At 37.9% G+C, this 27115-nt stretch overlaps 1 protein-coding gene across 9 annotated transcripts in view; it reads right to left on the bottom strand.

The window, feature by feature from the left end:
- The window catches only part of MITF (melanocyte inducing transcription factor), a 222795-nt gene that overhangs the window by 26677 nt on the left and 169003 nt on the right, over positions 1-27115 (bottom strand). For 7 of the 9 annotated variants that reach the window (XM_050778542.1, XM_050778544.1, XM_050778543.1 and 4 more), the window contains exons 3-5: positions 4568-4795; positions 3434-3517; positions 1148-1243 (exon numbers count right to left, since the gene is read on the bottom strand). In XM_050778542.1, the coding sequence (XP_050634499.1) occupies positions 1148-1243; positions 3434-3517; positions 4568-4795 (408 nt within the window). Of the gene's footprint in view, positions 1-1147; positions 1244-3433; positions 3518-4567; positions 4796-5858; positions 25670-27115 lie in introns of those variants that run through there. The other 2 variants (XM_050778549.1, XM_050778550.1) reach the window with 1 other exon arrangement.

The raw sequence follows: 27115 nt of genomic DNA, 5'->3' as shown, positions 1-27115 counted from the left end.
ATTTAAAAAAAAAAAAAGAAAAGTGCTGTTATAAGACTCAATTTTCTGAGGATTCTGGTGTAACTAAGTAAGTGCTATTTTGTCCCCTGGCCAAGGGAATTTACTATTGGAAGTTAGTCGTATCTTTAAAAACTTTCATCATGGTAAAAAACACATACGATAAAAGTTGCCATCTTAACCAGTTTTAAGTATATGGTTCAATAGTGTTATGTATGTTCACATTGTTGTCAAATAGATCTCCAGAATTTTTCATCTTGCAAATCTGAAACTCCATACTCTTTGAACAACTCCCCTTTTCCCTTTCCCCTCAATAAATATTGGTCTTTAAAACACTAGTTATTAAGAATATGATAGTCTCATAGCATTGCTCTCAGAGAAAACAGAAAAGGATTGGAGAAGGCATTCAAAGACCTGCCAAGCAGGCCTGGCTCTGATACACCCAAGCTATGTAATCTTGCATAAGACCATCTAACCTAGTTACAGTTTAAAACTGAGGGCAATGATACCATCCGAACTTGACTCACAGAATAATTGCAAGGACTAAATAAGATCTGCAATAAGACTTTGGTGAAACAGTAACATAAGGCTAAAATGTAAGGAATGAAGGAAAATAAACAATATAGGCAAGTCTCTAAATTACAGAGAAAAACAAGTAACATATAATAGCAAACAGGACCATTGTTTATGAACTGAAGTTGGAATAAATTTTGCTGTTGGATAAGGGTAACCCCAATGTCCCTCTATCACCTAAGAATATGAAAAAACCTTCTTGAAAAACTGCACAACCTTTTTCAGGCTGACTAGAGCACCATCATGAATAGTGCAGTTCATAATGGTTCCCTTGGCTGCAGTGTACTGGGTTGGGCATTAGATGTCAAGGGAATTGGAAGGGATAATGTCCTATCAAAACTGCTCTTGGACTCCAGGGAATGTAGAGTTTTATCATGGGCTTATTCACAAACTCATAAAAACTTCTTAATTTCTGATGTCAAAGTCACTTATTTGTGATCCTGAGATAATTCTCCATTTTACTATTAATACATTTCATCAGTGAACCAGTTACAAAGATACAATAAAAGTTTAAGAAAAAAGAAGAGAACCCTGGAAACACCTCAAGATTTTCTACTTCAAAAAAGGTTACCAATACCGTATTCGCCATTTGCAAAGCAGGATCCATCAAGCCCAAGATTTCCTCATTATAACTTGATTCTAGGCTAATGATGTCATCGATTACATCATCCATCTGTAGGAAAAAGGGCAACAGAAGAGAGACAAAAATAAATAAAACTATGCAACATAACCTAAAAAGAGACTCATGGTCTTTCTTTACCCAAAACAATAATGGTCTTTAGTTAGATTCTAAGAAGTAACTGTCCTCTTTCCACTAAAATAAAATAGTATTGAAGACCATTAACACTAATGGGTGATGAGAATAATACTTGTAGCCAGCATTTAATGAGTGATTATGAGTTGCCAAGCACTGGGTTCAAGGATTTTCATAGGCTAAGTTTTTGCCCTAACGAAAACCCTATCATGGCATATTACAGCAATTTTCCAGGTGAAATAAATGAGAAGCAGCTCACCCAAAGTCACACACTGAAGAAAGACTGGAGCCACGATTTAACCCATGCTTTCACAACTATGCTAAACTGCCTGTCCTAAATAGGAAAGATGTACCAGAGCACTTCATCTTGAATGACAGCTGTCATTCTACTTCCTTTTTCCCCCCAAAGACGATGGCCCATACCCTTTTCTTGCAGAAGGAAAACACAGATGGTAATTCTGCCCTTTGGTTCCACAGGGAAGCGTGGACATTGTGTCTCGCAGGCCACTGGCTATCCCTGCACCCATCTTACAGTGACTTGTAAAATAAGTTTCTCCTTGTACAGCTGCCAGTGTGCTTGGTACTCCCCAAGGAGTACACCAGGCCAAGGTTATCATTACAGTCATGGAGCTGACATTCCTACTAGATCAATTTTATTTCTGAAGTACCAAAACATCAGTTATGATAATAAACAACAGTGATTACATGTGCATTGCAGCAGTTGCAAAGACAAGTCTGTGAAAACATTTCTTCATAAACACCTTATGTATTTGAGCTAGTTGGTATGTCTGTGCTTGGGTCTTAACAGTACTTCATAGTTACACAATGAAATCACAGAACTAACAGGGATGCTCTTCCATCTCTTTTGCCACTTCCATCAAAGAGGAGAGACTCCAGCATTCATGGGTTTGAGTTGGAATCCCAGTTCTCCTACTTTCTAGATTGGGGCAAAGCCTCCGATCTTTTTTTTTTTTTTTTTTTTTTCTGAGACGGCGTCTCGCTCTGTCGCCCAGGCTGGAGTGCAGTGGCCAGATCTCAGCTCACTGCAAGCTCCAACTCCCGGGTTCACGCCATTCTCCTCCCTCAGCCGCCTCCGATCTTTTAAAGCCTCAGTTTCTCAATCTCTAAAATGGGGGTTAATAATATTTACTGTCTTATGGATTCTTGTATGATTTCAGGACAAACTGTACGGAGTGTTCAAAGTACCAGGAATATAGTAAACACTCAAAAAAGGAGTCTTGTTAAGTGACCCCTAAGAAAAAAATAATTGGCCAGTTTTGAATAACTACTATCCAGTGTTTGTTAGATTCTATTTCTATTGACACCACTTTTATTTGTTTTGTTTGTCTTTAAGAGATGATTTTCTAATTGAGTTGGTAAATATGCAAATAGGTTAGGAAACTTATGAACAAAGTTTCCTTGCCATTTTTAATTTTGTTCTTAGAAAAATAAAATTAGTGGGTTTGATGTAATAGCATTTTTAAAATAATTTTTTTCTCTCATGACAAAAGTAATGCAAGTTGATGACAGGAAATATAGAAAGGCAAAAAATTTTGTTGCTTATTATTCTCTCCTATATCTATATACATGCATAGATATATAAATAGATATAGCATAATTTATATATCCATTAAATAGGATGTAATAGAAGAAACTTTAGTTACTTGGGAAAGCATCCATTACATATTATTAAATTAATATAGTTTCAAAATATATGCTCGAGATTCCATTTAGGAAACAATATCTAGATTATACGCACACATTTTGATTTTACTAATACAAAAATTGCTAACCTACAAATTTGTATAACATACATTGATTATGTTAAATTACATATTTTGTATCTTATTTATTAAAATTTATGTACTTCAAGAAGTTTTTAATCTTTGGAGCAACTTAGGGGAAAACCATATTTTAGTTTATTCTTCCTTGTCATTATTTAATCATGAGATACTATGAAGAAAAAGGCACTGTTCACAGCTTTCTCTATAAAAAAAAAAAATCAATGGGGGAAAAAATTCTTTAGGTTTTCAGGAAGGTGTGATCCACCACAAATATAGATTCTAATTACAAAGTGTTACATCCTCAGGCTGCCAAGTCATTCAGTACCTGCATACAGGACGCTCGTGAATGTGTGTTCATGCCTGGGCACTCGCTCTCCGCCCTGTTTTGCTCTTCAAACTTATAAAATCCCTGCAAAAACACAAGCAAAAACAGCCTATAACTTGGATTTGCAAATGACTTTTTAAATGACCTGTTCACACAAAGCTGATGGCACAGCAACAAGATGAACTAAGCTTTCAAACAAAGTGGAATCTGACCAAGAGATGAAATAATGAAGGAAGAACTTGTGTCAAATCATCTTGCTAGATGACAAATTTGGGTACAGAAAAATAAAGCAGTTGGTTTGGGCAAAGGGGCAAAGATTTTAGTCCCTCTAGAAATTAAAATCAATCCAACTTTAGAAAAGTTGCCTCTGAATTTGCATAAACACTTCATAGTACATAGTACAGTAAATCCCACTGAGATGAAGCTCATCATCTCATAATTCGGAAATAATGAGCATTAAATCACAACTCTCAGGTATTAATATGCTCCAAATTTTGATGCACCAATTAGCTTGAAGGTAGTTTGAGTCTTGTCTCCAATCCAGCCTTTACCAAAGCAGATTTAACGGGCAGCAGCAATTTTATTATTGAAACAGAATGTATCCAGCAATTAAACCTTTGCGTTTCCGTTAAAGTCTCATGTGCTATATGATTCAAATCCATCCATGCACATTCCATGCTTTTTCCCCCCAACTCAGGGAGAAATAAAAATAATATTCCAGACATTCACAACAAGCGGAACTTCTAAACCGCCTGTCCCACACCTCTTCTATTTTTGCTTTTCCTTTTCCACCTCCCCTTCTCCTCTCTCTTCATTTTCACTGCTTCATAAACTGAAAGGCATGGAAGAGAAGAAAGCACTCAGCTAAGGAAGAAGAAGCAAGTGGCAAAAGTGTCCTTGCCTCCACATTTCACTTGGAGAGGGCCAGGTCTCCCGTCATGTGCCGTACACCCAGTAACCCAGTGACGGGGACAAGAGGCTGGAATGCCACAGCCATGATGGTGAATCAGGGACAAAGGCTGGTAAATGTGCCAACAAGGACAAACTAGAGTCCACAGTTAAGTGTGGGAATCATATTCAACAGACAAGTTATTTAGCATAAGAAAACAGGAGAGGAGAGGAGACATGAATTACCTCTTTTTCACAGTTGGAGTTAAGCGTAAGCATAGCCATGGGGCTGTTGGGTGCGCTGCTCCCCGGCACCGGTGGCATGACATGATCGCCAGGCTGGTTTGGACATGGCAAGCTCAGGACTTGGTTGGCATGTTTATTTGCTAAAGTGGTAGAAAGGTACTGCTTTACCTGCTGCCGTTGGGCTTGCTGTATGTGGTACTTGGTGGGGTTTTCAAGGTGGGTCTGCACCTGAACATAGCCATGGAGGGAAAAGAAGACAGCGCTGTTATTTGTGAGTTTCAGATGGCTCTTCTTTCAGGCACAAACGTGAAACTGACCAGTCCACCAACAGAATAAATTATTAAGCCTTTGTTATGTACCAGGCACTGTGCTAACGGATTTTGATATTACTGAAGTTTAAAGTCTAACTCGTAGGATTTGGGGTAATACTTTGCCCTATTTTGTTTCCCTGCTAATTAACTATACATCTCTTTCAAATCTTCTTCTCATATCTGATAATTAAAAGTTTGAAATTATCTTAGGGCAAAAACTTCCCCAACACACATGAAAAGGTTTATTAAGAACAAAATAAAAATGTAGAAGAAGGGGCATAACTCAGTTTGTTTCACTTTCCTTGGAAAACAGAACAGCTTTCTTTTTAAAACACACACACACACACACACACACACACACACACACGCCCCTCCTTAAGAACCAACTGTGTAAAATGGCTGTAGAAAATAAATAGAAATCTTCCAGTGATTAAATCAACCAGTTGTGGATTAATTCTCCCACTTCCATTTGGACATGATTATTCAACATTTTAATTAAGAAAAAACTCAACATAAAAAGCAATTCTACATTAAGTAGTTTCTTTCAAATGCATAACACTTACACGTATGTGTTTTAAAAGACATGACTATTAACAAGTCAAGAGGATGTTTTTTCTGCTTTCCTACAGACAGTAATTTAGAATGAGAAATACTTTTCCCCAAAAAACAACATTATTCAATTTTAAGTCACTTTTTTCCTGATAAAGACAATTTAATCTTATGAGCAATGAACAGGAGCTGATGAAGACAGTTTAGCCACACACTAGGCAAAAAAAAAAAAAAAAAAAAAAAGAATCCTACTAATATTTACTTTGTTCAAAACTACATTGGATTACTTCTTATGGCATCAAACAATAAACAGCATTAAAAGAGTAGATTTGTACTTATTGAAAACAGTATGTTTATTACAAAAAAACTGTATTAAATCAATTTATTACATTATATTTCAAAGACTGAATATGAGTCAGAATAAAGCTCACCTGATAGTGATTATATTCTAGCATTTCCAGCATAACAACGCTTTAGGTGGCCCCAATCCAATGAGAGATGGTAGACTATCCCTCCCTCTACTTTCTGTAATTCCAGTTTGAAGACGGGCTGGCATAGAGAAGGCACTATAAACAAGGTATCCCGAGACACCACTGGAAACTTTATCACAGAAGCCCTGCTTATAATAACCTAAGCTAATTAGTTATGCATGTAAAAAAAAAAGTTCACACAAGGGCCTTTTTTTTTTTTTTGGAAGCCCTACGAGTTTGCTCTTAAATGTTGATATCAATTTTTCCCCCTGGCTTGACGTCATGCTTTTTTTCATAAATATAAAAGAACCTTTTTAAGTGACGAGCTATCAAAGTCAAACTCACTGTCAGATCAAGTCCAATTCACTATTCATCTTTAGTTCCAGTAGTATTAATAGACAATGGTATTTCTCTTTCAGCAATAGGTTAAGAGCAGGATGCCCCTTTGGAGGAGACATCATCTAAAAGCTACTATTACATGAGACTTTTCCAATGGCCGAATAACTGCCACTTCCGACTGCAGGATGACTATCTTTTAGTATAGAAGAGAAGAGACTCTGGGCTGAATGTTCAAGTTCAACAGCCTCTTCTTGCATCCTGGTTTTAATATGCACCTTATTCTTAGCTACGTAGATTTGTAACCTGCCTATTGACCTCACATCAGGAAGACCGGGAACTATCCTAAATAGAACATGGCACACACAGAAGTGGATGTATATTTATGTGGATAATAAGAACTAAGTATCTCCCCTATTTAACTCTCAAATGAAAAAGCATGAGCCTTTTTGCCAAGAATTTTTAAATATTATTCTTAAGACTACAGAATAATGAGTTATCATATACACAACCGATACATTTACATATTTATTCCTTTATTCATTCATTATTAACTGTTATGTGCTAAACACTGTACAAAGCATAGAATATACATTGTGAACAAACAGATATAATTTCCAGCTTTATGAAACTTATATTCTGGGGTGAGGCAAAAAAAGAAAAGAGGCAAGCAAATATATACCTATAAATTGTGATAAATGCTTAATATCTACTGTTGACAAATGTTAAGCATAAAAATTTGAAATTCAATAATGTTGTCTACATGCCCAGGATAATGCAGTCCATCAGGTTGCCAATCTCAAATTGTTTCAAATGACTGATTTAGCATGTACACAGAGGTTCACAGAGACTTTGCTTTAATAAAGGGTCCAGACACGATAATGATGAGTACAATAGACATTACTAAAATAAACATAAAATGAGGGCAATGAGTGGAATGTGCTTATTTCACTATTACACTTGAAAAGAGATTCACGTTTAAAAATAAATGTTAATTTACTGGCAGGTCCTAATTCTTTAATGAATCCGAATATTATGCTTTGGTAAAGAAAGAAGCAATTTGCTTTCCAGGTGGCACTGTCAGTGAGGTCTTTATTACATCCAGGTTTGGGTAAGCAGAATGGGATATATTTGGCTCTTTTACTGTTAATAACTTTTTATTTTTAGGTTGAAAGCAGATGGCCTATAAACACTGAACATCTCCAGTTGTTTCCAACCCAAACACCTCAAACAGGCAACATAAATGAGGAACATGAGCTACGAGGAAGGTAATAAGGAGTGGTGAGGTCTGTGGCAAACCAGAGGACACACTGTTCCTAGCAGGAACAGCAGACAAAAGCTGCAGCTGATTGTGGACATGTGGGAATACGAGTCCAGCCTAGCTCAATCTCCAAATTTTTCAAGGGTGGCTGGCAATCCAAACTACTTTTTTCAGTAAAATCCTCCAGGTTTAAAAATCTGATGCTCAACTGTTTTGTGTTTCACAGAATACAAGCCTCAGCCCACAAACCACTAGAAAATAATCTCTATTTTACACTGTCTATAAGGATGATCTTCATATTTACATTCCCTTGGAGATAGCCTAGGTTATGAGAAGTTAGTGTCCGAATCCAGCCTTTTCCTGGTGCTTCTTTGACAATGTGCCTGACAACACAGTCAGCAGAGTTCTTCACTTGAAACCTGGGTTCAAATTCTATCTTTGCAACTTACTACTCCTGTACCTTCTGCAAATCATTAACTTCTCCAGGTCCTCATCTCCTAGCATATTGAATGGGAGTGACAGGAGAGCTTGCCTCATATGTGTGTTTTCTGCGTTAAATGAGATCATGTTTCTAACGGCTTTAGCACAATATCTAAAACAGCAATTCTCAAACATTTTTGTCTTAGGATCCTTTTACACTCTTTAAATTTACTTTATTTACATAGATTATGTCTATCAATATTTAGCATATTAGAAATTAAAATTGAGAAATTTTGAAAACACACGATTATGCATTAGTACATATCTCCCAGGATGTCAGAACAATGACATCTCAACACGACATGTAGCCTTTGGAAAACTCTACTATATACTGGTGAAATCAGAGTGAAAAAGGAAAACAATACCTTAGTGTTATTCTGAAATAGTCCAGATCTGGCAGAACCCCTGCAAGGGTCTTAGATACAACCAGGGCCTTCTGATCACACTTGGAGAACCCCTGATCTAGAATGTGGTTGGCATTCCAGCATCATCACTGCACCAGCAGTGTCACTCCCCACTGTGGACAGGTGGTGTGTGACATAGCCTCTATATGTCCACTTCCCTCCCCGAGAAGATGCTGGAGAAAGATACTAACCCTGCCCGAACTCCCTCATAGCATTATTATGAGGCTCTATAGTCCTTTGCCAATTTAAAGAGCCATATAAATGGCTCTTTATATGGAAAATTATTTTCTGTCTTCAGCCATCCTTATTCATAGCTTTTTAGTTAATAACTTTGCTTTCATTAATTTTTAAATAGCCAATCAAACAAGTATGCAAATAAGAACATACATGTAGCATTAAAGAGGACAGAAACATCTTTATGATTTCCTGATAATGTTTGCAGGTTTTTGACCTTCCAGATGACTGACCACATTAAGGAATTCAGATAGCAAAAGTTGAGTACTGCCGAACATCTGAAGTACAGACGGTAAAATAAAGCTAGAATACTTTACCATAAAATATTATTTATTGATATAACTTATATTTCATATAAACTATGCTAGCTATCTGAGTTAAAGGGCAAACACCCAAAGGCTTTGCAACTTTTATTCATTGTTAGCGCTCCTATCATTTCACTCATTTCCTTTCTTCATTCAGATCTTAAATTGATAGCAAGAGAATCGGAATGGATCACCTCCTAACTGTCACACTTCAGCTTTACCACTTCCTGGGTAACACTGACAGGTTATTTTCCATCAGTTTCATTCTAAAGAGATCCTGGAGCACATCACATGTCAGTTTAAGATGGTGGCTGTAGATACTACCATCTTGGCTGACAACAGAATTTACTGGGGAAGAAATACCCCTATCTAGATATCCACTGCTCTTCTATTCTCTCTACTATTTGTAAACCAGAATTCGAGTAAAAGTGAGTGTAGATTCTCTTAATCCTTTTAGTTTGCTTATTTATTTATTATATTTTTAGAGATAGGGTTTTGCTATGTTGCCCAGGCTGGAGTGCAGTGGCTATTCACAGGTGCAATCATGGCACACTACAGCCTTGAACTCCTGGGCTCATGGTATCTTCCCACCTCAGCCTCCTGAGTAGCTAGGACATGCTTCTACACTCAAATGGCTTTTTTTTTTTTTTTGAGATGGAGTCTCACTCTGTCACCCAGGCTGGAGTGCAGTGGCTGGATCTCAGCTCACTGCAAGCTCCACCTCCCAGGTTTACGCCTCGAATGGCTTTATAAATATTTTTTTTAAATAATTCAACACAATGTTCAGATTTATCACTTATGTTTAGAGAGATAATGTGTTCTTTTGCTCAATCAGTTTAAAGAAAACTAAAGGGATTAACCTTTAATCAATCGTTATTTACCACCACACTACTATTCTTTTCATACTGTTTTTAAAATGGCAATCCATAGAGAAAGTCAGTTATGTGATCATATTTCCTGAAAAAACTGGTAAAACAGAGAAAGCTTTCTTAAATAACTAGGATAGTTTTGCATAGGGTCACATCTGATTAAGTGGCGAGGTTCTTTTCAGTCCCACAATTACATTACCACAAAAGAAAACAAAAGCCCAGAACACATGTCCTTGGACATATAATCTTGTTTACTGTACAATCTGTACAAAGGTGTCCTTAACAAGAAGTAAAAACAACAAGGGTATGAATCCTGACCTAAAGGAGAAGAATCAAAATCAGATGCAAATGCAAAGCAAAAGAGTCTTAAATAAAGAAAGGCTCGAAATGGCTATGGTTGACAAACCCAGTGCTTTTTTCTCTACAACAGGAGTCTGTCTACCCCTCAGCCTAACTCGGTCTGCTGCCTGTATGGTCTATAAAGTACGAATGGATTTTACATTTTTAAATAGTTGAAAAAAATGAAAAGAAGAATATTTCATGACACATGAAAATTATATAAAATTCAGATTTCAATTTGAATAAATAAAGTTTTATCGGAACACAGCCACACCTGTTAGTTTACATGTTGTCCAGGGCAGCGTCCTTGCTGCAATAGCAGATGTGAAGAGTAGCAACAGAGTCTGTGGGACCCCCAAGGCCTAAAATATCTACGCTGTGGCTTTTTATGGAAAATGCTGACCCCTGCTCTCTAGGAAAGTTTCACCAAACTAGAATTGAGTTTTCCTACTCAATAGACGTTTTAGCAGATTTGAAGGAAAGAATGGGGTGATTTTAATAAAAAGAAATAGTATAGGTATACATAATTTTACAGTTGCTTTTCCAACTACTGTCTTAACTGGACGAGCATCTTAATTACCCCCCCCCCTCCTTTTAAAGCTACAGAAACAGAAACTGAGAGGAAAACTAAACAACTTGCCAGGGTTAGAAACCAGAGCCATGTCTCCATTATTCTGTGCATAGAGGTGAACTAGAGAAGCACGCTCTGCTGTGGGTCAGTTCTGATCTAGGGCTTTAACTGAATAAGAAGGGAAGATAAAATTGTGTAAGTCCAGAGGTGTATTCACATATCCCAGGTGTGCACAAATAAATATATATAAATTTATATCGCATATTTATGGGTCTGTATACTTTCACACTACTTCCTGTCTTATTACTTTGCAGGCTTCTGAATTCAGAGAATTGAGCTGTAAATACGTATAAAAGAAAAGGATAACAAATGTACTTTTCTGAAAATTTGATGTTAAAATAGAATAGACTAGACTAGCCCTACCAAAAATTCCCAGCAAGTCTTTTATCCTTAGCTAATGACGTATAAAACAGCATGCTTATTATAAACCACAAGATGGGCATACTTTGATTTTAGGACAAACAATATTTAGTAGCCTCAGAAAGAAAAGATGTTATCATGAGAAAATCCCTAATATATATATTATTTTTTTCTCCCTCAGGCTAAAATAAGCTAAAGACCATGATAATGAAAAGAACATGTGGTTTTATCTCAGCCGAATAGACGTAGGAGGGATTTAGGAGTGGTAGCCATCTGCCTACAGAGTATTGATAATCGGAGAATAAAACACGACTTTCAGAATCAAATTCCTATGGGAAAAGAAGCAGCAAGGCCAATACACTTAACCCATCACTCACTTTAAGAGAAAACCATTTCTCTTAAATGAAGGTCTCAGAAGACATTATGAGTGAATATGTTATATTAAATAGCAGGATGTATTAAAATATAAAGAACGGAATTAGTGCTCATTCTCTCAAACTTGTCTACCATGTACCAGATGCCATGCATTTTATATGTACTCCTAGCTTATGCCAATTCAAAGTAACAGTAAGAAAGATATGTGGAATAACCATATAAAATAAAATAAAAGTAAAAATGATATGGGGATAATCACATAAAATATTCTTGAAAGTCTCGACACACAGTTTTCTTTTGCTTTTAAACTGTATCATAACTTTCTGATTGAATACAGAAACAACTATTGAAGAGACTTGATTTTGATTCTTTTAACTTCTTACTTTGAGCTGTTCCCATCTGAGAGAGTATACTCAATTGTCCTCTTGCCATTCACAGAAAATTAAATACAGGATTGGGAGCAAACGTTAGTGTGTATACAAATCACTTGAGGATCTTGTTAAATGCGGAGTGTGATGCCACAGGTCTGGGCTAGAGCCCAAGATTCTGAATTTCTAACAAGCTGCCAGGGGATGCTGACCCAATCGGTCCAGGGAACACGCTACATCCCAAGCAGTAAGGCTTTAATATGTTCTCAACTGGACTGCTGCCTTCATCAAAAGTTGTATGTTCACCATTCAATCAACAAATATTGCTTCAGCACCAATGAGATGCCAGGCAACTATGCAAATCTTACACAGTGTGTGTAGGTAAGGGCCTCACAGAGTATGACACTGACGCCCAGGCCTGAAGTTGGTGAGATGAGCCAGGCAGATTGGCAAGCACAGCATCCCAGCCAAGAACACAGTCCTCAGGTGTGAACAAGTCTTGGTTGTTCAAAGAACAGCAACGAGGCTCTTAATACACGTTATTTACTTGGCTTTCAATTTACCACACTTGTCTGGTTTTTCTCTCACCTTCTTCTTTTCTTCTCACTCTCCTTAGCTAGCTTTCTCCTCTTTTCCCCCCTAAATGTCAGGGTGCCTCAAGGATCAGAGCTTGATGTCATCTATCTACACTCACAGCCCTGGTGATTGAACCCAGTCACATGGATTTAAGCAGCCCAGAACAGAGGTCTCTGAGAACCAGACTCATCTCCACTGGCCTACAAGATGGCACCATTTGGAGGACTGCAGACATCTCAAGCTTAGCATGTTCATTCACTCTTCCAAATCAGCTCCTCCCACGGTCTTCTGCATCTTCACAGTTGGCAACTCCATTTTTTTCTATTAGGTTGAAACATAGGAAATTGCCATTTTTGGGGGGTAGGTCAAAAAATGGTCTTCCTCTGGCTTAACCTAGTTGCTCATTCTACAAACCATGGTCATCTTTGACTCCTTTCTTTCATACCCTGTATCCAACCCACCAAGAAGTATTGTTTCCATCTTCAGAAAATATCCAGAATTTGATGGATTTTCACGCTCCCCTGTTACCATCTGATCCAAGCCACCATCTCTTCAAACTTAGATGACGGAAAGCTTCCTGACTCTTCTACCTGCTTCTGTCTTGGCACTCTGATGGTGTATTTTCAATACAATGAACAGGGGGATCTTGCGATATTGTCAGATCAAGTTATTTCTCTATAGAAACTAAACCAAAACAAACAAACAAACAAAAAGAAAAACCCCACCTCTGTAATGGTTCCCTACTTATCTCTGAGAAAAAAAAAAAAAAAAAAAAGTATTTGCAATGGCCTAGAAGTCCCTATATCAATGCTATTCACAGTGCTTATTAGAAAGGCACATTCCAGGGCCCCAAACGAGAGCTAATGATTCAGAATCTCTGAGCATGGTGTTCAGAAATCCACACTAGCTTGTTAGTTCTCCAGGTAGATTCTACAGACCCCTGTCCACTGTGCCTACTTCTCCCACTCCAGCCCACCCCAGGAGCATTATCTCATTGACCTTGTCTCCTATAACTATCCTGGACATATTCACATATCCAGCCCACACCCTACCAGTGCTCCTGATCCTCCCTCCTTTGCTCTGCTTTGTCCAGAACACAGCTTGGCACACAGTGGGCACTCAGCAAGTATTTGGTACATCAATGAAGCAGTATGGAGCCAGTGTGGCTGGCATGCATGGATAAAGGGCAGACCCGAAGAACAAGGGGCCACACTGTGTAGGCAGAGGTTGTATGCTAGGAGTCTGACCACCTCTGGAAGCGTCCTAAGGAAATGGAGTGTGACAGTCCCTCAGTCTTCATAAGTCAGAAAGCTCTAGAGGAACTAAGTCTTCAGGCCAGGCAGTTGAGTCACAGCTTGCCACCCTACTTCACATGATAAAGCTTCCTTTTCTATCAGGGGCTGCCCAAAGACCGCCAATTCTTACAGCTCTCATCTAGCAGTAGAACAAGCCAGCAGGGCCCTGTGGGTCTCAAATGCCCAGCCAGAAGCCTGAGATTTGCTTTCACCTCTAGCTGTAGACCCCTTGATAAGTCACAGTTATTCCAAGGTCCCCAAGCTGGCAGTCCATGGACACAAATCACAGACAAATCTGTTCACATAGACAGAATTTAGTGTTCTATGAATTTGTCACCAACGATGAAAAAATGAGAGTTTTCAAACCAAAATTTGGTTTCTGGTTTCTCAAACCAGAGTTTGGATTTCTCTTTTCTGGTTGATAAATCAGAAGATCTAGTGATACCAAACTGCACTATTGGGCCAGCAACTTACCAGAGTTGAAAAGCAACAGAGTTGAGAAGTAGCTTCTCCTTTTCAATGAGCACTTACTCTTCATTTTGCAACACTCCCATCACTCTTTATTCTAACACTGACAACCAGCCTGCTTTATTCATCAACCCATCTGATTCCTGAAGACTTTTAAATCTGCAAACCCCTGCCTTACCCATTCACACTTCATATCCCTGAACATGGTTCTAAATCTGACAGAATGATGGTGGCACAAGTGTGTTCAGAAAGCTACATTAAATGAACAATCTCATATGAGAAAATAAAATAAATTGGTAGAACTGTAAAAAATAAAATAAATGGATATAAACTTTAAAAAGATACATATATGCCTATGCAGCAATGGCTCTTTTCAAGAACTTTTCTAAGGATATGATCAAATATGGGACAAAGATGTAGGTACACAGACGTCTATTAGAGCATTATCTCTAACAGAAGTAGGTGGACTACTGCCTAGGGCATGCTGCCCATTTTTGTCAACAAAGTTTTATGGGAAAACAGCCATGCTTTCATATATGTATAGTTTATGGCTGCTTTCAAGCTATAACAGTATAAGAGCATAGTTGAGTAATGGACCTGATGGCCCCCAAAGTCTAAAACACTCTGGTTTTTTATAGATAAAGTTTGCCAGCCATTAATTTCTAATAAAAAATTGAAAACAAGTATCTAATAATAGGCCATGGATTAAATTAATTATAAAGGAGCCATATAGTTCAGGCTTTTCAGCCTCAGCACTATTGACACTGGAGCCAGATAATGCTTTGCTTTGGGGATGATGTGTGCACTGCCTGCTCTCTCCCAGCATCCCTAACCTATACCCATTATATGCCAAATAACACAGCATGTCCCACTCCAGTATGACAACCAAAACTGGCTCCAGACATTGCTAAATGCCTTCTGGGAACAAAACAGCCCTCAGTTGAGAACCACTACATATAAACGGATCCTGTGCAGTCATTACAATCCACATTTTATCCAACAATTTTTTGTTTATTTCTTGTCTAGTACACTACATTGAATTTCATACATCAAATTTATTTATTTATTTTGTACTTTAAGTTCTGAGATGCATGTGCAGAATGTGCAGGTTTGTTGCGTAGGTATACACGTGCCATAGTGGTTTGCTGTACCTGTCAATCTGTCATCTAGGTTTAAGCCCCGCATGCATTAGGTATTTGTCCTAATGCTCTCCCTCCCCTTGTCCCCCACCGCTCAACAGGCCCCGGTGTGTGATGTTTCCCTCCCTGTGTCCATGTGTTCCCACTGTTCAACTCCCATGTGTGAGTGGGAACATGTGGTGGTTGGTTATCTGTTACTGTGTTAATCTAACAGTATTTCATGAGAGGGAAAGTTCATTAATGTAAATGGGAACATAAAGCAGGTTAAAAACACTATATATACTGCTATCCAAAACTGATTTTTAAATGCTATTTCTATACATGCAAAGCCAAAAAAAAAAAAAAAAAAAACTAATGACAAATTATTCAGTCAAGTCTCAACAGTGACTATCCCCAAGCGGTAAATTCTCAGTGATTGTTATTTTATTATTTTTCATAACGAACATGACACTGATTTTGTAATTTAAACAAGCTAGACATTCCATGAGAATGAAAGCCTACAGATCTGGACAAATAAAAATATATCAGGCAGAAGTCCTCTACTGAAAATTTTGCAAACAACAAATAAACCCACGAAGTGGTTACACAATGGTGAAATACATACGCGTTGTTTCAACTTTTTCTTGAACTGTTTGATCAGATGGAGAGGACTTCGTTTTTTCTGAGATTTTTGGTCTAACATTCAAGCTTATACAGTTTGCATTTGTATAATATTTGACACATTTTTATGGTTTTGTAAAGGGCCACAATTACATGGTTCAAGAGTGCCTTTATAATGGCCCATTGTCAGGACCATCCAGATCCCCCCTCCTCATGGGAGCTGCCAGTGCAGCATTCCACACGCTAGAACTTTTCCACGTGCCCCAGTTTAGCCCTGCCTCAGAATCGCAGACGTCTTTTTGTTGTAGCATTTCCCCCCTCAAATGCCCCCATTGTTTGCAGTTTATCGGGTATTAGAGATAATTACAGCACAGGCAGAACAACTCCTTCTGTAAGTACCGACACTCTTAAGAAACTGGCAGTGGTCAAGTTTGTCAGACATGAAAACATTGCCTTGGGCCTAAGCAAAAGGTCAGAAAGCCCCTAGGCAGAGATGAGAGCTGCTGAATGCTACTGGTTTGAAGGTCAAGCCCATAGAAGCTAAAAACTGTCAAAAAGCAGCCATCTCATAATAACACAACTTCAGGATCTATATCATGAGACTCAGGGTCCATCTGGTTTTTGAGAAACTGCATTGTCTTGGGAAATTCTTAAAACTTGCCTTATAGATTATGTTATGATGAAATTCAAGATTGGAATTAACCTCACCAACAACAGCAGCAGCTCGGGAGTGCTTTCCATGCACTGTGCTGAGAGCTTTGCATGCAGGTTTAATGTAACCATTCCCACTTAACAAACCATTCATTCATTCAACCAGGATTTACTCAGCACTCGTCTAGGTGTTACAGACTGAGCAGCAACTAAAGCACAGGCCCTGATCCCATGAAGATCATAGTTAAGGTGGGGAAGCAGAGACAAACACAGAGTAATGAACCAACAAAGGAATAAGAATCTCATACAATGAGAAGTGCAATGCAGACAATAAAAGAGAAAAAAAGGCCATTGCAACAAAGCTATTCTAGAGGCAACATGTTGAGTGGAACCCCAATGATGAGAAGCCAGCTATGGTGAGGCACAGAAGAGATTAGATACTGAGGTAGGAAGCACAGTCCAGCATATTCGATGAATAAGAGCGAGATCAACAACCACAGAGCCAGCACTGTTGGAGTACTGACAAGGTCAGTGAGTGCCCTGAAGAGGATGACTGAGTCAGATGTTGTAGGGCTTTGCAGGCCATTGAAAGGAATTTGATTTTTAATCTCTACCACTTGTAAGAAGCCATTCAGATGTTTTCATAGAGAATCAACATGATCTGATGAACACTTTAAAAATGCCCTTGGCTTCTTCTTGGCTCGCACCAAGTCTAACTTAAAAACAGCACAAACATTAACAGACTTTCTTATATAATGCTCTGAAATGCCTCACACCACCATGAAGAAGTTGTTATAAATGATGCACACAGCTATAAAATACTCCACATATGCCTGCTTGGGACACATAGCTAAGAATATGACCCACTGTCAGAGTACAATGGAGAGAGGTGGTTTAGTATTGTTAAACATCTGAATGGAATTTCAAATAGATCTGAGTTCAAGTCCTGGGCAAGTTGCTTAAATGCTTTGGACTTCAGTTTTCTCTTTACAAAATGGGCTTATGGATCCTACCTAGCCAATAGTTGCTGGAGATGCTGATAAGCTTAAGTGATGAGATGCATGAAAAGTACTTGGCACATAGTAAATGCTCAATAAAGAATGTTCTCTATGATTGTTAGCCTTGGAATTTTTGCTTTCACATCCAAGTGGATTAGTGTTAAATCATATAGCTCACATTCTCAAAAAAAACATAAAGCCACCAAGAAGGAGAGGAGAGGACCTTAAAAGGTGAAGGAAATATTCAGCCTCTTTCCTGTATCCTTTTATCTTTTTCTCTTTAGCTAACTCAGACATCACAGATGGATTGTGAGAGTAAGAGACAAAGGGGAAAAACAAGAATGTTAGAGCTGGGACACCTGCAGGCCACAGTCTCATACAGAAGGCTTTCGTGACATCTTTCCTCTCATACTTCCAAATGAGCTGGCTCAGTCAATGGTTCTTTAACTGGGTTTTAGGGGAACTGTAAATTCCTGAAAATTGTATGCAAACTTTTGACTGTACAGTTTTCTGGAGAGAAGTTGAACAAACTACGAGAGATATTTAAAGATGAAATTACGTCTAGGATTTGCAAGTTAGAGGGAGGTATCCGTGAAGCAGGGTGAGCCGAGTCAATAACTGTCGAAGCTGGGTGATGAGTTACACGAAGGGTTCATCTATTATTCACTCTGCTTTCGTATACATTTGAGACAACCTGTACATATTCACATAGTGCACACACATTTATGTATTCGATATTTTACTTTTACTTATTTATGTCCTCTTTCTCCATAAAAGGAAAAGCGTTATGGTAGCGAGTTTATTAAGCAAGCACTTAGCGCATCTATCAGCCTATTGCAAGTATCAAATATCTGCTTTTTAGCTTGCTATTCTGGACCTTCGCCAGCTATTTTGCTCTAAGGGATCTAACTTGGTGTTGTGTGAATTGGTTATGGATTCAGGATGATTCCCGCGATTCTTCTGTGGCGTTTTCAGCACAAGAACTCAGAGAAACATCGCGTTAACAAGCAAAATAAGCTGGATTTGCCCATGGAGTGCTCTCATTGATTCAATCGGGAATGTGTGTTTTAGCCACAAAGGAAACATTTTTTGAAAAACTTGCACAGAGGGTACAGAACTGAATTCATATCGACTTTTTCAGATCAAGAAAATCAGGACTACCTCTTTTAAACAAACTGGCCAATGATTTACATGGATGTCATCTAAAACATGTAATCACCTGAAACTTAAACTTATATAGGTATTTAGGTGGAGCTTTATTTTTCTTCACTATAAAAAGTATATTTGCAAAAAAACACTATGATTTATCATACTCTACAAAGCAAATTCTCAGAGATTTAAAATTTTTTGAAAATCTATAAAAATCTGTAAAGGGAGGACACACCTATACCAGGCCAATATACGTGCTTTGGATAGTCCCATTTGGATTTGTGTGATAAAAATAAGGGATAATGCATATAAAGAGGAAGAAGACAGACTACTTCTTCGGAGAATATAGGTAGGAATTTTAAAGGAGGTAGGAAAAGGGGAAGATATAGAGACTCCTCATAATTAGGAAAAGAATTAAAAAGTGAAAATAGGCTGGGTGTGGTGGCTCATGCCTGCAATCCCAGCACTTTGGGAGGCCAAGGCAGGCACATCACTTCAGGCAAAAATGGTGAAACCCCGTCTCTACTAAAAATACAAAAAATTAGCCAGGCTTGGTGGTGTGTGTCTGCAGTCCCAGTTACCCAGTTACTCAGGAGGCTGGGGCAGCAGAATTGATTGAACCCGGGAGGCAGAGGTTGCAGTGAGCCAAGATCGCATCAATGCATTCCAGCCTAGGGGACAGAGCAAGACTCCATCTCCAAAAGAAAGAAAATAAAGCAATTACTGAGGGCTATGTTACAGGTAGTTTTTCTGAAAGTTTTCAATGGATTCACTTATTTAATCCTCATTACAATCCTACGAAGTACCGAATGTTATTATCTCCATTTTTGGGATGAGGAAATTGAGGCTTACCCCTCAACACTTTGTGAAACACTACCAAATTGTGAGTTATGTATAGGATTCATATATTCAATGTAATTATTTCTGGTTTTGAAACTGTTCAGAGGGTCTATGTAATCACTATTTCTTCTGAGTATTTGTTTTTGTAGCTTATTATAAATAAGACTTCTCCTGAAAATTTGGTCCTCAGGTGGGTGGACACTGTTGTTAAACCAAAACGCTACCCAATTCCAAAGTGAACAGAATCAGCCCCTCAAGCCAGCAACGGGTCAACAAGGACAGGACCTAACAACAGAGAAAGTCAATATGGACATTTGTTCTGGGAAAACTGCCTTAGGACTTTGACTAATTTAAGGGTTGAGGGTTTCTTTCTTTCTTTCTTTCTTTGTGAGAAGGATGAGATGAGGGGGCTGGTCAGTCGGGAAACAGTCTTCCAGACTCAATGGCAATTTTTGTTAACCAAAAGCATCTCAGTATCATGAGATTTGTAAAGGAAAGGTTAAAATATTGTATGATATAGTAATGTCTTTTATAAGAAAGAAAATAGGCCACTGTACCACTGAAGTACCAGTTGTTACATACTCAGTTGTGAACCAGTAATAAAAACGGGAAGAAGAGAAATGCCAAGATTGCCCTTTTATTTAAAAATCCACTATATTATGGGCTTGGATAAAAACAAAAACTAAAAAGCAATGGCGGTCAGGCACGGTGGCTCACGCCTTTAATCCCAGCACTTTGGGAGGCCGCGGTAGGTAGATCACGATATCAAGAGATCGAGACCATTCTGGCCAACATGGTGAAACCCTGTCTTTCTAAAAATATAAATATTAGCTGGGCGTGGTGGCACATGCCTGTAGTCCCAGCTACTCGGGAGGCTGAGGCAAGAGAATCACTTGAACCCACGAGGCAGAGGTTGCAGTGAGTCGAGACTGCACCACTGCACTCCAGCCTGGTGACAGAGTGAGATTCCGTCTGAAAAAAAAAAAAGCAATGGCATAGTCAATCCCCAAATCTCTATATATTGTGTGTTAGAAAAGAAAGTGGGACCTCAACATGAAAGAAAATATATCATTTCTGTCATCAAGGGGCTTACAACTGAAGGGGTAGGTGGGGGAAACAGGAGGGTAACCCACACAGAAATTTACATTAAGGTGCTCCTGCCTATTATGGGGGCTCTCTACAGGCAGTTTTGCCCTTCAAGGAATTTTAGGCAATGTCTGGAGATACTTTTGGTTGTCTTAACTATGTGAGGAGTGGGTGCTGCTACTGGCATCCAGTATGCAAGAGTCCAGGGGTGATGCTAAACATCCTACAATGCACAAGACAGACCTTCAAAACAAAGACTCTTTCCTCCCAGTGTCAATAATGCCACAGTGTAGAAATCTTACCCTAAGAGAGGCTGTGCCAGTTTCCTTCCCGACTCCTTTCAGTGGCAGATTTCAGAAAAGGCAAAGAAACTAGTCAAGCCCCAGGAATGGCACAGGTATCTCATGAACTATTGACATGCTTCCTTCTTACATCTGACATTCATAGTTATCAAGACTTATTTCACATCTTGTCTTGACACGCAAAGGAGATGTTTCTAGCTAACTGGTGGGTATGGCAGACGTCATCTTCACTGTAAATAGCCTAATTCAATACTCAAGAATTCATACTGATTTGAGTTCTGGATAGTCACACGGACATGAAAAGCTATGCTATAAATGGAGAATGATCAATTCAACACAATAATGATAAACTATGCCCTAAAACCATACAGAATGAAGCTGAACAATTCTAATGAATCAAAAAGCACACTGGGAATCTGCTTTTGGTGTTTCTGGGTCATTCTGAAAATTAACTATGAGTGCATTATTCATATCTGACAGTGTCACTTAAAATTCTCTTACGTCTGATAAAATAGTAAATAAAGAAACGCTACTATACTTGCAAACAAAACCAGAAGTTGGCTATTGCTTAGCTTACATAAGCTTACATAAGTTTCGCATATATCCTCCTTACTCTCTCAAACTCTCCATGATAAAACAGCAAATCAGCTGGGTGCAATGGCTCATACCTTTAATCCCAGCACTTTGGAAGGCCCAGGCAGATGGACTGCGTGAGGTCAGGTGTTCGAGACCAGTCTGGCCAACATGGTGAAACCCTGTCTCTACTAAAACTACAAAAGAATTATCTGGGTGTGGTGGCATGCACCTCTAACGCGAGCTACTCGGAAGGCTGAGGCAGGGGAATTGCTTGAACCAGGGAGGTGGAGGTTGCAGTGAGCTGAGATCGCGTCACTGCACACCAGCGTGGGTGACAGAGTGAGACTCTGTTTCAAAACAACAACAACAACAAAAACAACAGAACAGCAGCAACAACAACAACCGAAAACAGCAACAACAACAAAAAAACCCCAGCAAATCATTTTTCATCTGTTCATTTCCTACAGTTAAAAAAAAAGGAGTTACTTCTTTCCAATATGTTTTTTAAACTTTCCAAAGTCATTTGTTCATAATTTTGTAAATAACCCATAGACTTTTATTTTCTAACTGCTCTTAAAGTATGATAGAAGTGTGCCCATGCTCTGAGAGATGAGGCAGGAGGCACATTGTGCTATTCTTTTGTATTTATTAGAAATTTTCCTTAATAAAGGGTTAAAAGGAAAGGAAAAAGTGTAAATAGCTTTTAGATATATACACACACATGCACATACATGCACAAATGTTGTCTTGGGTGTTTACAAAAATAATTCAATCCTAGTGGCTTCAACGGCGAATTCTTTGCAGTTTTAAGATTCTAGATCTAGTTTTATTTTACTATTTGCCTCCCTAGAAAACTATCTACAAACCACTTAGAAAAACAAAAAAAGCTACAGTAGTAGAAATAACATTAAACAAGATTGTTCCTGCAAAGTACTTGTCTCAAATGATGCCCATGACAGGTAAGTGAAGACTCAAATGATCTTAAATGAACTTAAATGGGCTCTTACTTTTAGCAAAATGGCAAGTGGTTTCAATCGCCAAGGTGAAGCTTTCTTGTATTATGTGTATTATGTAATTAACACTTTGGAAAATGCAGTGTGGTCGCTGAATCTGAGGGTTCTTTTCTCCTCCTTTTTGTATTGAAATATGGGATGATGCAGTTATACCTTTACCACTGAATATGCTTACAAAGTCAACCTTGGATATAAAACAGAACGAGAGAGAAGAGACGGAGATTTCTTGAAATAATAAAAATGACTATGGAAAAACATAAAGGATAAATAATGCAAAATTTTGTATTCTTTTTCCCTAATATAGAACATGATTATTTACCTAACAAGAAGCCATGCCATTTTCCATATTCAAAAGAGTTATTGGAGAGTATGAGAATAAGTTGTAACAATTCTCACCTTCTCCCTTCAGAGAAAAGAAAATGAGAGAGGAAGGTTAACTTTTATTGATCATCTCTTACATACAAGGCATAATGCTCAAGGCTTTTCATGCATTAATATTTCTTGATGCTCACAATGAATGTAAGTGCTACCACTAGTCTCACTTCACAGATGAGGAAACCGAGGACAGAGGGTTACATAACTAGCCTGACGTGACTTGCCTGCTCTCATATAACCAGAGATCTGAACTCTGGGGTGCTGGACTCCAAACCAACCAAATATGCAGGATGCATCATGGCTTCATTTCTCAGAAGTAATCAATGCACTGCTATGAGTGATATGGCAAACATACTTATTTTAAAAGTCCCAAAGTTGTTGTCACAAAAAGGAACACACGAGAGAAAAACCACAAAGGAAATTTTATTGAATTCATCTTGTCATCATTAATACCAGGAAAAAACAACAATTTTATTACTTTCCTTAGTAAAAATATAATGTAGGCCAGGTGCGGTGACTCACACTTGTAATCCCAGCACTTTGGGAGGCTGAGGCAGGCAGATCACTTGAGGTCAGGAGTTCAAGACCAGCCTGGCCAACACTGTGAAAATAAAAAATTTAGCCGGGCGTGGTGGTAATCCCAGCTACTCCTGTAATCCCAGCTACTCAGGAGGCTGAGGCATAGGAATCACTGGAACCCGGGAGGCGGAGGTTGTAGTGAGCAGAGACCACACCACTACACTCCAGCCTGGGTGACAGAGTGAGACTGTGTCTCAACAAAAACAAAAACAAACCCCCAAAACCCATAATGTACATGACTGGAGAACATTTAGAGAAAAGGATGAGCAAAAGGAAGGAGCAATATATAACAATCCCATGCTGAGAAAAAAACTCTGACAACATTATGGTATTTGTCTTTCTATTGATCAAAGTGGAATTTTAACGTGGTCCCCAATCATGTTACGTGTTAGCAGAACTGGAGCAAAAGTTGTCTTATTAAAAAAACAAAACAAAACAAAAAACAAACAAACAAACAAAAAACAACAAAAAAAACCAGTCTCTATCTTTTCTAAAGGAGGTTTTATACATATTCCTAAGACATAAAATGTATCAACCAACCTGCCCACCAAGATCCTGAAAGATTATATCTGGTTTAACCTCTAAGAGTACGGCTCAGATTTGGATTATTAATTTAAATTACATTTTACTATTCTTGACTCTTTATATATTGTAGGATCCCAATTCCAGGGAACACCTGCAGCTATAAATAGCCCTTTGCTAGATAGCAAGGGATAGAAATGGAATCATCAGTGGGAAAAAGAATATAAGGAATGTTATATAAGGAGAGATTTAACGCTGAAAAATCCTACGCTTTTCCCCAAGCCTTCTAATTTTGCTACGCTAATTCCTCTTCAGCGTCATACTGTGAATGAACCACCCTCATCGAAGAGCACAATCATAAGTCAGGCTGACTTTAAGGGCTAAAGATGTCAAAAAAAAAAAAAAAAAAGAAGAAGAAGGCAACTGTATCAAGTCAAATATCATCATATTTCAAAGTCAGGGATGGTAACCAATACCTAAGAATTTCCCAGTCCCAAGTCCTCAAACCATGCATACTAACCTTAATGCCAGTAACTTAAATATGCACAAAAGAGACTTTTCGGTCATTATTCCCAGAACCAGTCTATTGTGATTTTTCAGATACACCTATACACATCCATTTCCAGACTATAATACCACCTGCTTGATTTAAGCCTCTAAATGGCAGGCCAGATGTCCTTCTTGTTTTTCTTGTTTTTATACCCTGTTACTTAATATGCTGCCCATCATGCACTGGACATGTAATATGGACACTTACTACAGTGTCCAACATGTATTAGACATGCACTAAACATATGTCAAATGAACAAGTAACAATACCAGAATCTTTTTACTTTAAAAAACATTGAGGACCGTGTTAACAGTCATATGACAGTCATCAGTTTATTATGATATATATCATATTACCTTGTTTAGATACAGGATATTTATTATTAGGTTATTTATTTGTTTTCCTAGAATTAAATTAAAAAGCAGTGCTATTTAGTAAACATTTGCTCAACAAACCTAGCTTGCTTACATAAAATGTCTAAAAATGTTTAAACAACCCCAGATTTAACTCATTCAATTCCGAACCTGTAAAATTTCACATCAAAAGGAGAATTGTGTCTGTGTTTAAGTCAATTAAAGAAAGGCATAAATCAAGTATGCTAATTTCATTATTAAAGACTCAAGGGTTGATAAGATTTCCTTCTGTGTTCTTAAGCCCCAAATACAACATTCAGATGTCGAACATTTAGATGTGAACATACTCATAAAATTATGTTTCAAAATAATGAAAATTTATCAGTAATCTCTGACAACAGAATAATGGCAAAATAAGTCCATTTATTTGAATTATTATGTGATTATTTAAAATGATATGCATATATAGCAACATAAAAAGCTGACAATGAAAATAAAATGCAGATGTAAAAGTATAAAACCTATGATTGCATCAATGTAAAAACATATGAATAGGAAAAAGACTGGGATAATTTTATTTTAAAATAGTTTTGTATCAGAACAATGGAATATGATGATGTTTTCATGTTTTCTGCCTGTCAAACTTTCTAGCATAATTATTGTAATAACAATTGGGCAATTGCTTTGGCTGCAGAGTCAGCCTCCTACTCTAGAAATGAGAAAATGCAAGTGTTTCTTAGCTAGGGAATGAATATGTGACTGAGGATCCACCAATCAGGTGTTCTACACTAGACTCAGGTGCTAGAGATAAAGGATAAGGATAAGGGACAGGGACCATAGGGAGTGGGCAAGGCTGTGGGAAGTCTGAATTATTGGTGCAATAGAAACAGAGAAGCAGGCTTCCATTGCTCTCCAGACCAATTCTGCAGTGTGTCTGAGGTACTGCTCCTGGTTCCAAGCCTGGTCTTCTTACTGCCTAGCAACTCTGCAGGTAACCCAATATCCTGTCAATAAATTCATTTTCTTTCAAAATTAACAGGAGTTGCTTATTGTTGCTAGCTATTACAAACTCTGATATAGGGTTATGGTTTTATTAATCCTATAAATACAGGTATTAGGTTATAAATATATATTTTTAAAATAGGTACATATTTAAATATATATAAATATGTGTACATACAAATATATTTATATATATGAAATGACAATATCATTCATTAATTTTCATGTATTAGGATTTCTTTATACAAATAAGAATTATGTGGTATGATTCGTTTTTATTATGCTTATGATATATATTCTTGTGTTTAAAGGAATTCTAGTATAGGCTCTGGTTTAGAAAATAATTTTACAATATAGGAAATCTCAAATGAATGCATTCTCTTAGATTTCTTCCCATTGCAAATCACTGCAATGAGATTCTAACATTTTTCTCTAGGCTATATCTTACAATTAAGTGTAATATGTGGAGACTGGTAGTATCTCTACTCAGCTTTAGAGAAAAGTGTGATTGATTTATTATGCTTAATACCTATTTCTGAATCTACGTATTGCACAGTGATTGACCTACAGAACACAAGGGTTCCTTGTGACATAAAGGAATACACCTCTCATAAGGTGTTTACATTTCATTAGAACCTCTGAAGAACCTACTAAACTACGTTTTATATCTCCCCCTTGTGCTTAGTGGAATACATTACTCATAGCAGACATTCAATAAATATCTATTCAAATGTTGACTTTATATGAACTGATCTGAATTGCTCATTATTTTTAAAGGTTGAGCCCCTGACTTCCTCTGGAATATATCTGTAGAGTATAACGGGCTTAATTGCTAAAGGAAAAAAGTCAGACAAAATGAGGTCATGGGTTGCAAAGGAAGCAGTCAGGCTCAGGATTCCTCTTCTTAATCTCCTATTTTGACAACCAGGTAACTAACACAGCCCATCCCCCTGAAGAACTACCCAGCTCTTGGCAATCACCCTTTCTCAAGTACTGACTCATCCAACACTGCACAATGATGACATCAGCCCAATGCTCCAGGGGGGACAGGTTAGTGTCACCACTGCCAACTCACAAGTAGATGAAGTATCCCAAGCCAGAAGAAGTAATAATTTGTGGAAGGACAGACAATAACTGCATGATGAAGTGGCAGGTTCATCTCCTGTGGAGTTTTCCCTGCAT

This window comes from Macaca thibetana, chromosome 2 (assembly GCF_024542745.1).
Source record: "Macaca thibetana thibetana isolate TM-01 chromosome 2, ASM2454274v1, whole genome shotgun sequence".
NCBI lineage: Eukaryota > Metazoa > Chordata > Mammalia > Primates > Cercopithecidae > Macaca > Macaca thibetana.
The sequence above is the reverse complement of the archived record's forward strand: the minus strand, read 5'-3'. Positions and strand labels throughout refer to the sequence as shown.